The sequence below is a fragment of the Mustela lutreola genome, chromosome 3 (genome assembly GCF_030435805.1).
Source record: "Mustela lutreola isolate mMusLut2 chromosome 3, mMusLut2.pri, whole genome shotgun sequence".
Lineage (NCBI taxonomy): Eukaryota > Metazoa > Chordata > Mammalia > Carnivora > Mustelidae > Mustela > Mustela lutreola.
In genome coordinates this window covers 144131764-144145764 of record NC_081292.1, presented here as the reverse complement: position 1 = coordinate 144145764, position 14001 = coordinate 144131764, and the positions used below count along the sequence as shown (strand labels likewise).

At 40.0% G+C, this 14001-nt stretch overlaps 1 protein-coding gene across 1 annotated transcript in view; it reads right to left on the bottom strand.

The window, feature by feature from the left end:
* Positions 1-9871, bottom strand: part of TLK1 (tousled like kinase 1) — a 143593-nt gene extending 133722 nt beyond the window's left edge. Inside the window, exon 1 of the mRNA XM_059167060.1 lies at positions 9285-9871. Within this exon, the coding sequence (XP_059023043.1) occupies positions 9285-9423 (139 nt within the window). The 5' untranslated portion in view covers positions 9424-9871. The remainder of the gene's footprint in view (positions 1-9284) is intronic.
* Between the last annotated feature and the right edge of the window lie 4130 nt (positions 9872-14001).

Sequence of the window (14001 nt, the reverse complement as noted above, 5' to 3'; positions counted from 1 at the left end):
CAGGCGCCCCAATAAATTCCTTTTTTAACTTATCAAAGCATGTGTTAAGTTTTTATCAGAGGTAAGCAAGAGAACCATGACTAATATGTTACCTACATAATGTTTAACTGAGTAAATTATATTACATCTATTCAAAGGAATACCCGTTGAGAAGCAGTATAACTGCTAAGAGCATGCACTTAGGAGCCTAGTCTGAATCCTGGCTCTGCTACATAGTCTCTATGTGTTCTTCAGTAAGTTACTTAACTTCTCTGGGCCTCAATTTCCTCATTTGTAAAATAGGGATATAACGGTGCTTATTTCACATGACTGTTGGAAGTAAATGAGTTACTATTTATAAAGTACCTAGAACATTAACAAGTATATGCATAAATGAGACATGTAAGTAAAAAAAAGCAACAAAGTTGACAAAACCATATAATAACAACAATATTTTTTAAAAACTTATGCCCAGAAAAAGGAAAAACTGTATTTTTAAAGAAGCAAACACACTATTTACCAAAAAGGAAAAAAAAATTGGAACATGCCTCAGATCTCATGAGACAGAATGAATCTGACTGGCTTCAAACAAATCCCAATGACCTTCTCCATTATCATCAGATAGGAAGAACATACCTAGTGTCAAGTGTGGAATCATGAAATCACACAATGTATCACATTCAACAATACTAGCAGATACTATTAACAGTAACACTTAAAAATCTAAATCTAGGAAAAGTTTGTCATTATCTCCAGCTAAATTAGTTTCCAAGAAAGGCACACATTCATGAGTATAACCAATTCTTAATAATCCCTTTAAATGAAAAGAAACAAATATTCTAAGTCATCCCCAAAAGTCACTCACATTTGGCTTTGTAATGCATCTTTGTAGAATATAAGCATTTTTGCTTAAAAATTGGTATAACTTGTCTTCTTGATATTCCCAACATTTCAGACCTAATAATGAAGCCACACGAGAAGATTTACACTTCATAACCTACTCCCTGGATCAGCTTTGTATCTTTCCACACCATGTTTTGAATTCCTATTAACCTATTCAAATTCTGTCTCTCATTAGATTTACTAAATAATATATGTTACCAAGAGATTTGTTTTGTATGCAATAAAGTAATTAAAACTAAGTGCTTTAAAAATCCTTCTTAAAGATGTGCCATACTGAGCTTCAAGCCTCTTTCCCCTGCCCATGTCAAATAAGAAAGATCTGCCACTAAACCACTTCAATTTTGTTCAGAGCCTTATGCACAAGGTTATATAGCCTCCACAACTAAATAGTAACTCTTGTCCTGACAGTGGAATATTCTTTGTTCAAATGCTAACGTTTATTTGTTATGGCTGTGGTGGGCTTATGAGGCCAAAAGAGGAAGATAAATGGCATTCTAATTTAGATTATTAAACATAAAAATAAGGTTTTTAATTAGTGTACCACTAACATTTCCCATGAAAGAACTAAACAATCTGAAAAAATGAAATCTAAGATGTGCACAGCTGGTACAACTTTCTAAACTGGTTTGTTTGATTTGGGACTTATAATTATGTGTTGTTTTTTAATCTTATCTTCATACATGCATAAAACTCATGCAAAAAAAATTAACAAAACTTTACAGATAAAGTGAATGAACCTAAAAGACTAATAAATTAAAATTTATGAAGGAAAAATAACTGAGAAATTAACCAAAACCAAATTTCTCTATCTCAGGCAATGTATCCTTGTGGTTAAAAAGCAGACTTTGTTCAAATCTCAGCCCTAACATTCACTACTGTGATTATGGGCAAGTTTCTTCACTTCTCTGTGCTTGTTTCCTCATCTGTAAAATGAGAATAAAAATTGCACATACCTCACAGAGTTATAAGAATTAAATGAATATATATATTCAAACAATAAATTGCAGTTGTCATTGTTGCTGCAGTGCATATCATGCTCTAAAATATAATCTGCTTAAGAATAAACAAATAACATAAGAATCCTCCTGGGTCTTAAAATATGAGCACATTAAGATATGTAATCACTCCATTTTTAAGCAAATATAGTAGTCCTTCAACAAAACTTTTTACTTCCTTTTTTTTTCTTTTAATATTTTATTTATTTATTTGACAGAGATCACAAGTAGGCAGAGAGAGAGAGAAGCAGGCTCCCAGCTGAGCAGAGTCCAATGTGGGGCTCGATCCCAGCACACTGGGACCATGATCTGAGCTGAAGGCAGAGGCTTAACCCACTGAGCCACCCAGGTGCCCCTAGAGAGAACATCCTAGTATGCACCAAGAATAGAGAAATAAACAAAAAATAGTCTCTAAATTAAAGACTTTTCCATACTAGGCAACATAAAAACTGTAATATAAAAGGTTGCATGATGGACCTGCTACTAAATCATGACAATCCTGTAAAACACTTAGAAACAGAGCACCTAATGGGGGCGGAGGCATTGGGGGCGGGGGGAACACTCCAGAAACCTAGTTACTTTTTTCAGCATACCACACTGTCATTTATGTAATTAACACAGTTCTTAATATATTCATTACAGTGTTATAGAATGTAGATCATTCTAAAAAAACAACAACAACAAAAAACCAACAACAACAAGATCACTCAGCACACTATTTACCACGTCATAAATAAAATTAAAATTTTATTTCATGGGGCGCCTGGGTGGGCTCAGTCGTTAGGTGTCTGCCTTTGGCTCAGGTCATGATGCCAGGGTCCTGGGATGGAGCCCTGCATTGGACTCCCTGCTCAGCAGGAAGCCTGCTTCTCCCTCTCCTACTCCCCCTGCTCTTGCTGTCTCTCTCCTGCTGTCAAATAAATAAATAAAATCTTTAAAAAAAAATTTTTTTTTTCATAATGAAGGCTATCTTCTCTTAAACCAAAACATAACCTTGAAAAAGTCACATTGCTTCTTCAGGAAACATTTATTTCACCAATAAATAAAAGTTCCCAAATTTTCCTCTAGTGCGTTATATTAGGTCAAATGTCAAAAAATATTATTTTTGAGCTGTTAAAGACCTCTGAGAGCCATGAATTCAAAACCTCTCATTTTATAGATGAAAAGAAGCCACAAAGTATAAAGAAAAAAGCACTAAGTTGAGAGTCAAAAAACTGAATTTTCGTCCCAAGTCTCTCATAGTAAAAGCCTGGGCAAATTATCTAAGTTTCCTCATCTGTAAAATGAGAGGTTTGGACTCAATTGCTTCCAAGGTTCCTTTCAGCTCTACAATTCTCATTTTAAGAAACTGAAGCAGAGAGATAAGCAACTTGCCCAAGGTTACACAGCTAGTTAATGGCAAAGCAGGGACTACATGTGAATTCCAATTATGATCAATGTACTTTCTCATCTGTACTGTAAGGCTTCTCCTACTTCATAACACTATTCTTCTAAATTATTCTAAGACTTTTGAAAATTATTAATAAGCATGAAGAATTTTGTGAAACTAAATGACTTATTCCTATGGCTCTTCTAGAGAAAAAGAGCTCTAAATCCAAATGCAACAAGTACATGAAGTCTCAAGCTGTGTGCCACTATACTTACGTTGACCTCAACAAAGATGGGAATTTATGCTTAACTTCCCTAAAACCTTTCAATCCCAATTCACAGAAGAGATTATGTTCCTTATAAAATTAAAATATGAATTGTTCTAGGTAATGATAAATATTACATACATAATTCTCTGAATAAGATGAGAACTAAAACTCTTCATTTTAGTTTATGTCCTGGTTATATCTCAGATATAGTTTTAAGGTCAAAAGTAATCAAAGTAGACACTTTTCCTTCATGTATCCTCTTTTGCAGACTCTCTAGCTTTAAAACCATTACAAAAGATTAAGCAGAGTCCTCCTGAAATTGCATAAACAATCACAAATAAAAGACTATACATGGTGATAGTTTCTCTTTCAAAACTGAAAATCAGCCCCTGCAGTATCCTAAAATTCTGTGCCCAAATATATTACAAACTCTACTAAACTGTATCACAAGCAGCATCTGATTCCCTAAAATGTCTTCAAAGCTTGTTATATTTCACAGGGAATTTAGCAAGACTTCAGGAAGACTGACATGTTGATTCCAGAAAATACTAAGAGAAAAAGCACAATAAAAAATGCAAAATAAAGCCAACAGTAGTTTCATACTAGTGACTGAAGAGAATATTCAGAATCATTCATATATATATATATATATATATATGTATAATTTAACTACAGTATTCAGCTATTTTCCAAAAAAACCCACAGAATGTTTACATTTTCAAAGGGGATGGGACCTGAAGTCACCTAATCCAAGAGCATCCAAAATAAGAATCTCTGCCCCACCCGAAAATGTCCCTGTAGATGCTTTAAATTCTTATCACTTTATACTTTTGTTTTTTAATTTAAATTTTGTTAGTTAACATATGTTGGTTTCCGGAATCACTCAATAAAAGCAGTTTTTCCCACTGCTGGACAAGTCTAGCTGCTATACACTTGTTACATTCTGGTCAACAAACTATACTGAATTACATCTGTGCCTTTCTTTCACCATCACTGATGGTCTACATTCTATAACAGCAGAATGGATCTACGGTCTCTGCTATTTATGCTTTTGAAACACCTGGAGACAGCTGTCATGCTTCTTTTCAGTGGTCTCACCTTAGGCTATAAATGTATGGTCCACAGATCTCTTCTGGGTCTTGGAGACAATTCTGAAATACAATGTACTCCCATACCGTAAGCAGGTTTTTTTTTTAAACCTGCCACTTGTCAAATTTTGGTGTAGTATTAGAGTATACGTACAATTTCTAAAAGAACTATCAAAATACATCAAGTTTTCTAACTACATATCTATGTGAAGCTGGAGTCTCTTCACAATATCTCAGTCAAAATAAATCACAAGAGACTAAAAGCAGAAGCCAACTCCAGCTGTCTAATAAGTCAGAAATTAAAGTGCTACAAAAATATTAAATGCTACTAGTCTCACTAAAGTTTTTGTTTTAGAATTTTTATTCATTTAAAAATTTGATAAAAGTTATCAGTTTATTATCTTTTGGTATGTTAATAACTTTGAAGTTATTTCTAGAACAGTAAATATAAATAGACATAACCATATAAAATCTCTGTAGAGTTCTCTGTAATTTTTAAGAGAATAAAGTGTTCCTGAGTCCAAAAAACGTGTTACCCAGGGGTAGATTCCCAGACAGCTAACTATATTCTAGGATTCCCTCCTTTCTCTCTCCTCTGATGCATAAAAGTGCTCCTATAAAGGAGGCATCAACCATGGATCTATTCATAAGCTAAAATCCTTAAACATAAAACCCTGTCCTCCTCCAACGAGTGACTTCAAGAAACTAAAAGTCATCTGATATACCTTTACTTTAAACAACTCCCTACAGGTATCACTCAATCATCCAAAGGATGCAGTCTGTAAACATGAAAACATAGCAACAGTTTAATTATTCTGTGACATTATCTTTTTAACCAAACTACTTTCACTGTTTACACAAAAGTAAGCAAATTATTCAGATCTGGTAAGATGAAACAGAAAAGAAAATGCAAATCTTCTGTATAATCATTTGATTCTTAGCAATAACTAATTCAAAAGTACCCATGTACTGATAGGCCAAAAAAAAAAAAAAAACATCTGCTCATCTAGCCAATATGACACTGGGTTCCTAGGTCTCAGTAAAGCAAAACTGACCTCTATTTGAAAATTTATTTTATTTCTTAACTTCCCAAATCTCCTTACAGGATTTTTAAAGCTAAAATGGGATAGAGATCACAGGTTTAAAAGATCCAACATGAAACTTAGAGCTATACTGCTGAGCAGTCTTAGGGAACTGCAAGACTGATAAAGGAAAAGCTTCAGGACTCAGGAAAAGAAGTTGTCTACACTGTATCACAGATATTCCTAAATTCCAACAAATTCCTAAGTCTTTTAATATTTAAAAGTGTATTTTATTCGTAATCAAGTAAAACTATATTAAGATGAGAATGGGAATAGGGTGAGAAAGGACGAAAGCCAAAATATGCAGCACTGAAAATAATCAGATTATAATATTAGATTTTTGGTTTCAAATACATCAAAAACTTCAAAATACTTAATTTTTACAGGTATATGATACATCTTCAAAAATAGCCCATTTTCTTTTTTTTTTTTTTTTAAGATTTTTATTTATTTGACAGAGATCACAAGTAGATTGAGAGGCAGGCAGAGAGGGGGAAGCAGGCTCCCCGCTGAGCAGAGAGCCCAATGCGATGCAATGGGATCCGATGGGATGCGGGGCTCCATCCCAGGACCCTGATATCATGACTTGAGCCGAACGCAGAGGTTTAACCCACTGAGGCACCCAGGTGCCCCCAAAATAGCCCATTTTCAAAGTTAAGTTTGCTTAAAAGCAGTTTATCACACAACTTTAAAATACATGTACACATACATATATGTGCCTTTTAAGTTTTTCTATTATATATTACATTAAATTGCTTCAATTTTTCAGAAAGTTTGTTCCCACCTTGATACATATAATCACATTCCACTAATATTAACTATTACTATTAACAGTCACTGTAAGTCCAATGCTCTTTCAACTTCCATCTATTTATGTAATAGTAATATGTATATCTACAAAAGATGCTAAACACTTGTTAAAATGAAAACTGGGATCTCACTTAATAGAAAATGTCTCCATCATTATGTCTAAGGTTTCATACATGCAATTCCTGTTAGCATGAATGATATATGAGACTGTATCTTCAAGATAAATATATATAACCCTAGAGAAAATTAACAGTTTTAACTTACATACTAGTTGGCCAAAAATATATTACTGTGGCCACAGAGGTACTTGGTGAAATACCACAATCACAAAAGCATGTCTTACTTCAGTAACAAAAGATTCACTAATTTACTTTACATAAAAGTCTACTATAATCCAAACTTCTAGAAAGAATTCTATTTGGAAGCCCAAGCTAATTTATTCTAACCCCTAAGAATTTTCAATCATCAGGAAAACTGAAGAATAGTAGAGTAGTTTTTTTTTTAATTTTTATTAACATATAACGTATTAGTAGCCCCAGGGATACAGGTCTGTGAATCCTAAGGCTTACACACTTCACATCACTCACCATAGCATATACCTTCCCCAATGTCCATAACCCAACCACCCTCTCCCTACCCACCCCACCCACAACCCTCAGTTTGTTTTGTGAGATTAAGAGTTTCTTATGGTTGGGGCACCTGGGTGACTCAGTGGGTTAAGCCGCTGCCTTCGGCTCAGGTCATGATCTCAGGGTCCTGGGATCGAGTCCCGCATCGGGCTCTCTGCTCAGCAGGGAGCCTGCTTCCCTCTCTCTCTCTCTCTGCCTGCCTCTCTGTCTACTTGTGATCTCTCTCTCTCTGTCAAATAAATAAATAAATAATTTTTTTAAAAAAGAGTTTCTTATGGTTTGTCTCACAGAAGGTTTGTTCTTCTTTACAGTAGAAGTAACCTCAAAAACTCACAATCTAGACTTTGCAGCCCCAAATTACTAATGGTGATAGTTAATGTTACAGATGAACAATTCAACACTATGTCCTCAGTATCTAGTACAGTCCCTGGGTCACAGAAATGGCTCAATAAACATCTGAGAAACAGAAGAATGAAAAATAAAGATAAAGCCTTTAAAAAAAGACGGGCTTTTCCAAGACCATCATTTACCACCACTCATTACACTACCCCTGATAACACTATCATTAAGCATCTTAATGAAACTACAAAAATAGAAGCACGCTAAAAGCACCAACTGCTCTATGTACAAAATAGATTTTGAAACATTCATTTACAAATTTTCAAGTGCAAAAAGAAAAATCGCCAGATGCACTAAATTTGAATTAGTCAATAAATAAACTTTTATCTTCTAATAATCAGAACTCAGCGTTGAGGGTGAGATGTAAAAGGGGGAAAATGTCTGTCGGTGTATTCAGCATGTTTAATGGATGCCATAAATCAAACCTTTCCATGAATTTTCTGGAGCAAATTCATGCCAATCTTTGAGCCTATTGTCACTTTCACACATGCTCACAGGAACAAAATGACAAAGAATGCTATGCCTGAACCACCAGATTCAGAGCACAAAACACTTGATTTACAATTGTCAAGGCTGGGTAGTAAATATTGAGAGATATTTTAAAAATAAATTAACCCCACCATTTCCTACATAAATCAAAGCTCCTGGTTTCTTTGAAGGATTCATCACTCTTGGACTTCCAGACGTTTTTTGAAAATGTGGCTACAGTCTCCTTGTGAGACACAACTGGGAGTGAACAACCCATTTACCAATTGCTGATGAATACCGCTAAACGTTTTCCCAGACAAAAGAGCGTTAAACGCTATTCCATGCATATTTATTCTTCCGTCATAAATGCGCGTTCTCCCAAATTTCATTTTATGTCGTATACTTAAAGTTAAATACAGTAAGTTGAAATTTTAGTCAAAAAGCACTCCTGCGTCTTACTAGCTGTGTAACTGCTACATCTGGTGGCAGCACACTTGCATGCAAGAAACCAGAAAACTTAGAAAACAATTGTAACCGATCTGGTGCGTGTTTGCATTAACCTTTACGCCGGTATTTCCCACAAAACCCACGACCCTGTCAGAGAACAGTAGTCTACTTGCAGAAAAGAGATAACGCACAAACACGCAGGAGGTGATGGCGAAGGAGAGAAAGTTGCAGCCATCTGGAGGGGGTGGTTTTAAAAGCCTGCCCACGAGTCAGTCTGTCGTTCAAATTGCTCTAAAGGGCCAGGCAGCGGATCAAAGCCGGCTTTGATAATTTAAGCGACTCTCCCGAAAGGGCAGGGACCCTGCTAGCGAGGGCATCCTCCAGGTCCCGGGCTGCAAAGCTCGCAGAGCGGGGACCGCCTCTATGGGAGGAGTGCGCGAGGGAAGGGGAGGGGGCTCAAGGATGAATGCTTCAACCAGAGGGAAAACCCACCAGAGACCGGAGGCCAGGAGGTTAAGAGTACTGAGTGTACTGGCAAATGGAGCAGAAAGGGGCTGGCGTCCGGGGGGGGGGAGGCTTCCCACCCTAGCAGTATTGGCTCTTAGGAACCCCATACGAGTCTGCGCGCCTCGCCCCGTCCCCTCCAGCGCGCACCCCCTCGTCCGTCGCCGCCGCCACCCGCGAACCACCACCCACAGCCAGCGCACCACCTCCCCGGAGCCGGCGGCCTCGCGTCCACCCCGCCACCATCCCCCACCCTGGGGTCGAGGGAAGAGACCCGGGGGGCGCGGGGGCTACGGCGCGGGAGAGGAGGCCCGCGAGCGGGCGCGGGCGCGACGGCGCTTACCTTCCCTGGGCCTCCCGGATGGCGGCGTGTGATTCAGCAGGGACCTGGCCGCCGCCGCCGAGCCCGGGGTTGGAGACGTGGAGAGCTGGGACCAAGATGGCGGCCCCTCCAAACTTCCACTGCTACTTTGGACACTCATCAAGCTACTTTCTGGGAACCCGACTCCCCCCCTGCGACGGCAGCGGCGGCAACGGCACCGGCACCCGCCTCCGTCATGGCGGGGGCCGCGCTGAGGGCGAGCGAGGGAGCGAGGGCTGGGAGGGGAGAGTCAAGGGGATGGGAGAGGAAATCAGAAGGGGGAGGTAGGGAGGGAAGAGGTGAGGGGAGGAGAGGGGACGGGGAGGAGGAAAAGGGGGAGAAGCGAGGGAGCAGGCGGGTGCGCCGGGGAAGAGGCGGAGGGAAGGAGCGCGGCGGCGGAGGCGTCGAGGGGGCGCCCGCCGGGGTGCAGGCGGAGTGCGGGCTGCGCCGGCTGAGGAGACTTCCGCGAGCGGAACCTGCCGGCACCTCTGCAGTGCGTCGGCCCCCGGCGTCGCCTGGGTGGCGGCGGCGGGCGGTGGGTGGCGGCTGAGGCGGCGGGGTAACCTCTGCATCAGTTACAGGCGGCGGCGGCGTCACGCGCCGCCTGTGCAAACACTATCGCGAGGCTCCTGCGCCTCCGGTAGCGGCGGCGGCGGCCGCGGGAGCAGGCATGGGGGAGGGACCTGCCAGGGGTTGGGGGCGGGGGGGTTGGGAGAGGGAGCCAGCGCGCGAGGGAGGGAGGAGACGCGGGAGCCGGGCGCCCCTGGCGCACCCGCGGATAGCAGCGCGGCGCGGGAGCCGGGGGCTGGCCGACTCGCGGGCGCGGGGGCCGGCACCCCGTGCCGGCCGGAGGGAGGCGCACCCCGCACGCGCCCCCGCCGCGTCGCTCGGGCTCCGGCTCCCGCTCCGCTGCCACCTGACTCCCCCGCCCCCACCTCCCGCGGAAGCGCGCCTGGTTCCCGACCTAGACCCAGCCTGGGGAGAAATGCTTTTGCTCTCGCCGGGCTGTCGTTCTCAGGAGTTCGAGGTGATCATTTCTCAAAATGGAACTTAAAAGTTAAGATTGCTTCTTTCTTCCCCCTCTGTACCGTGCAAAAAAAAAAAAAAAAAAACAACCAAAACCCTGCGTGCGTCTCCCCGTCTGCAGAATGGGGAGTGATTACCGAATAAAAGAGCTAAGAAACTAAGTTGGGGGCAAAGGTGGGTGAAAAAAACTTTGAATGTTTTCAAAAGAAAGAAAGAATCTTTACTGGTGTTGTGTACTCTGTGTGGTATAGCAGCTCTTTAAAACAAAACAAAACAAAAACGCCCCAGTAAATTGACAATCTAAATAGAAAATTTTAATTAACTCACATATTTAAGGAAACTATCCCGTGTTCATCTTGTGGAAGAGGGTATGGTTTCTAGAAAGTTCCAATTTGTTTCCATGCCACTGCTGAGTCCCGGCTAGAAAATCCCAAGGAAAATTACAGCATTTGCTATGACTTACAGATACAGTGTAGCTTTCTACACACCCACACACGTAAGACACACCAGGGATTGGGCATCTTGTTCATAAAAGAGCAGTCTAATAGTTCAGGGAAAATACAGCAAGGTTATTGCTCTCTAAAAAAAAAAAAAAAAATTGAATAGAACACTAAACAGATTATGATATAGAGCAACTGCATAGACAGGAGGAAATGGTATGATTACCAGGGGAACAAAAATGTCATTTCTATTTTTTATTTTTATGACTTTGCATTTCTCACAGTAATGTTGTGTTCAGATAAACTATCATACTAGAATAGAACCTTGGTTGTCAGTTATCTCCAGAAGTAATTTTAGGTTTCTTATGCTTCAGATTCTTTAGTGAGTTTTTAGTCATGTTCTTTTCAAACTAAAAGGCAGAACTCACAAATTAAACAGTTTTTGTGAAGTGTAACTGACATACAATAAACATATTTAAAGTGTACAGTATGTATGTTTTGATGTGTATACAACCATGAAGCCAATTCTACAGTCAAGATAATGAATATGTCTATCAGTCTCCACAGTTTCCTCTACCCTGTTGATGTTCTCTCACACTCCAACCCCTTCCCCAAGTAACCACACATCTGCTTTCTGTCACTTAGTTTGCAATTTCCAGAATTTAAATAAATGGAATCTAGACTGTCCTTGTCTAGCTTCTTTTTCTCAACATAGCTGAGTTGCATCTCCATTGTTGCATTTTTTTTAATTGCCTAGTATTCCATTGTATGAATATACCGTCTTGGTTGATCCATGCACCTGCTGAAGAACAATTGCCACATTCAGGGTATTACCCATAGTGCTACTGTGAACTTTCCCTCCTGTAGAAGTGTTTGTGTGGACATATGCTTTCTTTTCTCTTGGATACATACCTAGGACCTTAATATTCGACTTTTATACCAAATTCATGCACTCTAAGGGGAAGCAGAGTTTCTCTAAAAAACGTAGGTAAATGTATGATCTTTCTGTATTTTAAGACTAAGCTTAGCTGATTGTGGTGAGAGGAAAACAGAGGAAAGAGCAAAACAGAGGAAGTCAAGACAGCTGGGAATTAGTCTCAGCAGGTAACAATCCCTCTTGATTCAATTTCCTCACCTGTGAAAAAGAGGGTAGTGTCACTAGGTGGTCTCTAAAGGGCCTTCCAATGCCTAAACTTCATACAGAGCTTAGCTCCTCTATGGTAGTAAACAAAACCCAACCAAAGAGATTTGATGGTAGGTTATCTTCCTCCCAGCCTTCTCCACAGCTTCAAGTTATCTTTACGCCAACCAGGCGCCTTAACCTAAAAATGGAATGGAATACCATGCCATCATTTAAAATCAGGTTTTCCAAGAATACTGAAATAGATGACAAAATGTTCACACTGTAGTAAGTGAAAATGTATGACCCCAATTTGTGTATAAGCATACATAACAAATGACTCCAAGGTTATATCCCAAACAGTTAATACTAGCTAGCCTTGGGCTGTGAGATTAGATAATTATTCTTTGGTCCTTTATGATTTTCTAAACTTGGAAAATGGATCATTTTTAAGTAATTAAAACTAAAATCATACAAACCCGTAATTTTATGAAATGATTATGATAAATGAAAACTTCAAGGGTGAATAGAGGCTCCCACATCTTGCACATCAGCTAGTATACAGGGATTCAGAAATTGTTTGATAGAGATAGATGGGATGGCTAGAGTGATGACCTGAACAATAGGACAAGGTACAAAACAGGAGAGTCCGGATTCAGAGAGCAAGGAACACCTGCCACTCTGGGGAAGGAGAAATGAAAAAAAAAAAAAAAAAAAAGGCAAGGAAAGATCATTGAAAAGGGGGTTTTGGGCAAGGTTCTTTGCGAAATACTCCCAGAGGGACAGCCAGCATGAGAACACAGGAGTAAACTGAGTAAGTAAAAGGAGAATGCAGTAAACCTGCCCAGAAACAATCAGGATGAGCTGGGGAAAATGTTCCTTCTGTGAATTGAGTGCTCCTTGAAGACAGACTCAAGCCCTTAGTACCATGCTTGGCACAGACCAAGGACTCCATCAGTGTTTGTGGAATGAATGAATGAATGATGAAGATCAGTGAACTGGGATACAGGTGAGGGAACAATAGAGGATAAAAGGGTCTTGAAGGGTTTCTTGATAGATCATATACAAAAGAGAGTATCTGAGCCCTAACCTATACCCTGGTCATAATTTACAACTATGTTTATTAGACTCCATTTATATATTTTATATATATATATATATATATATATATATATATATGCAAGTCAAGACAATACTATAGAGACAACCAATACACTTTATACCTCTTACCATTTGATTCCTTCTAAATATGAGGAAATAATTAATGCCTAAGTTCCTTTACCCCAAACCAACCAGAAATGAGCCTAGAGGATGGATGGTGTCCTTTGTAAGTATGCCCCCAAACAGTGGGGTGCTAGAGCCAGTTCCTATGGCCCAGAGAGCAGACTGTGTACATCACTTAGTTCGGTGAAGTCACACTGGTAGCTTGAAATCAGTGTTTTACAACTCCAAAGTCATCAAAAGCTACAAATCAGGGCTCCCTGACCAGCATACAGCTGCTCCCATAGCGCATACATCATTTCCTTGCTGTCCATTTCCCTGCCTTGGCTAAAAGCCTAGGAGGACAAGGACATTGTCTGTCATGTTTATAGTTGTATTCCCAATGTCTAGCACCTGCCTGGCATCAAGTTGATGCCGTATACATATTGATTGAGCCAATTAATTACCTGCATACTGGTTAGCAAGTGCTTGAGCCCTCTGAGCTAACAACCGGGCTGGCCATGCTGGCAGAGGAAGAAAGGACCAAATATCCTGCCACCCCCTCACACCGTTGGCCAATGTTTGTGATTTGGTAAAGTTTACTGACCTTGTTAGGGTTGCCAGATGAAATATAATTTTGCATGGCCCATACGGACACTAAAAAAGTATTGTTATTTATGAGAAATTCAAATTCAGCTGCACATCCTGTATTTTTATTTATTAAATCTGGCAATCCTGGCCCTTCTGAACTAAGCAGAAAATTGTTCATGAGTTATTACCTAGTAAAATTGAATACTATGACCTGGAAATTCCATTCCACCCAAAGAATATGTCCTACAGGAATTCTTGTTCATGAGCTACAAGACATAAGAACAAAAATGTCCATAGTAGCCAAAAACTGGAAACCACCCAA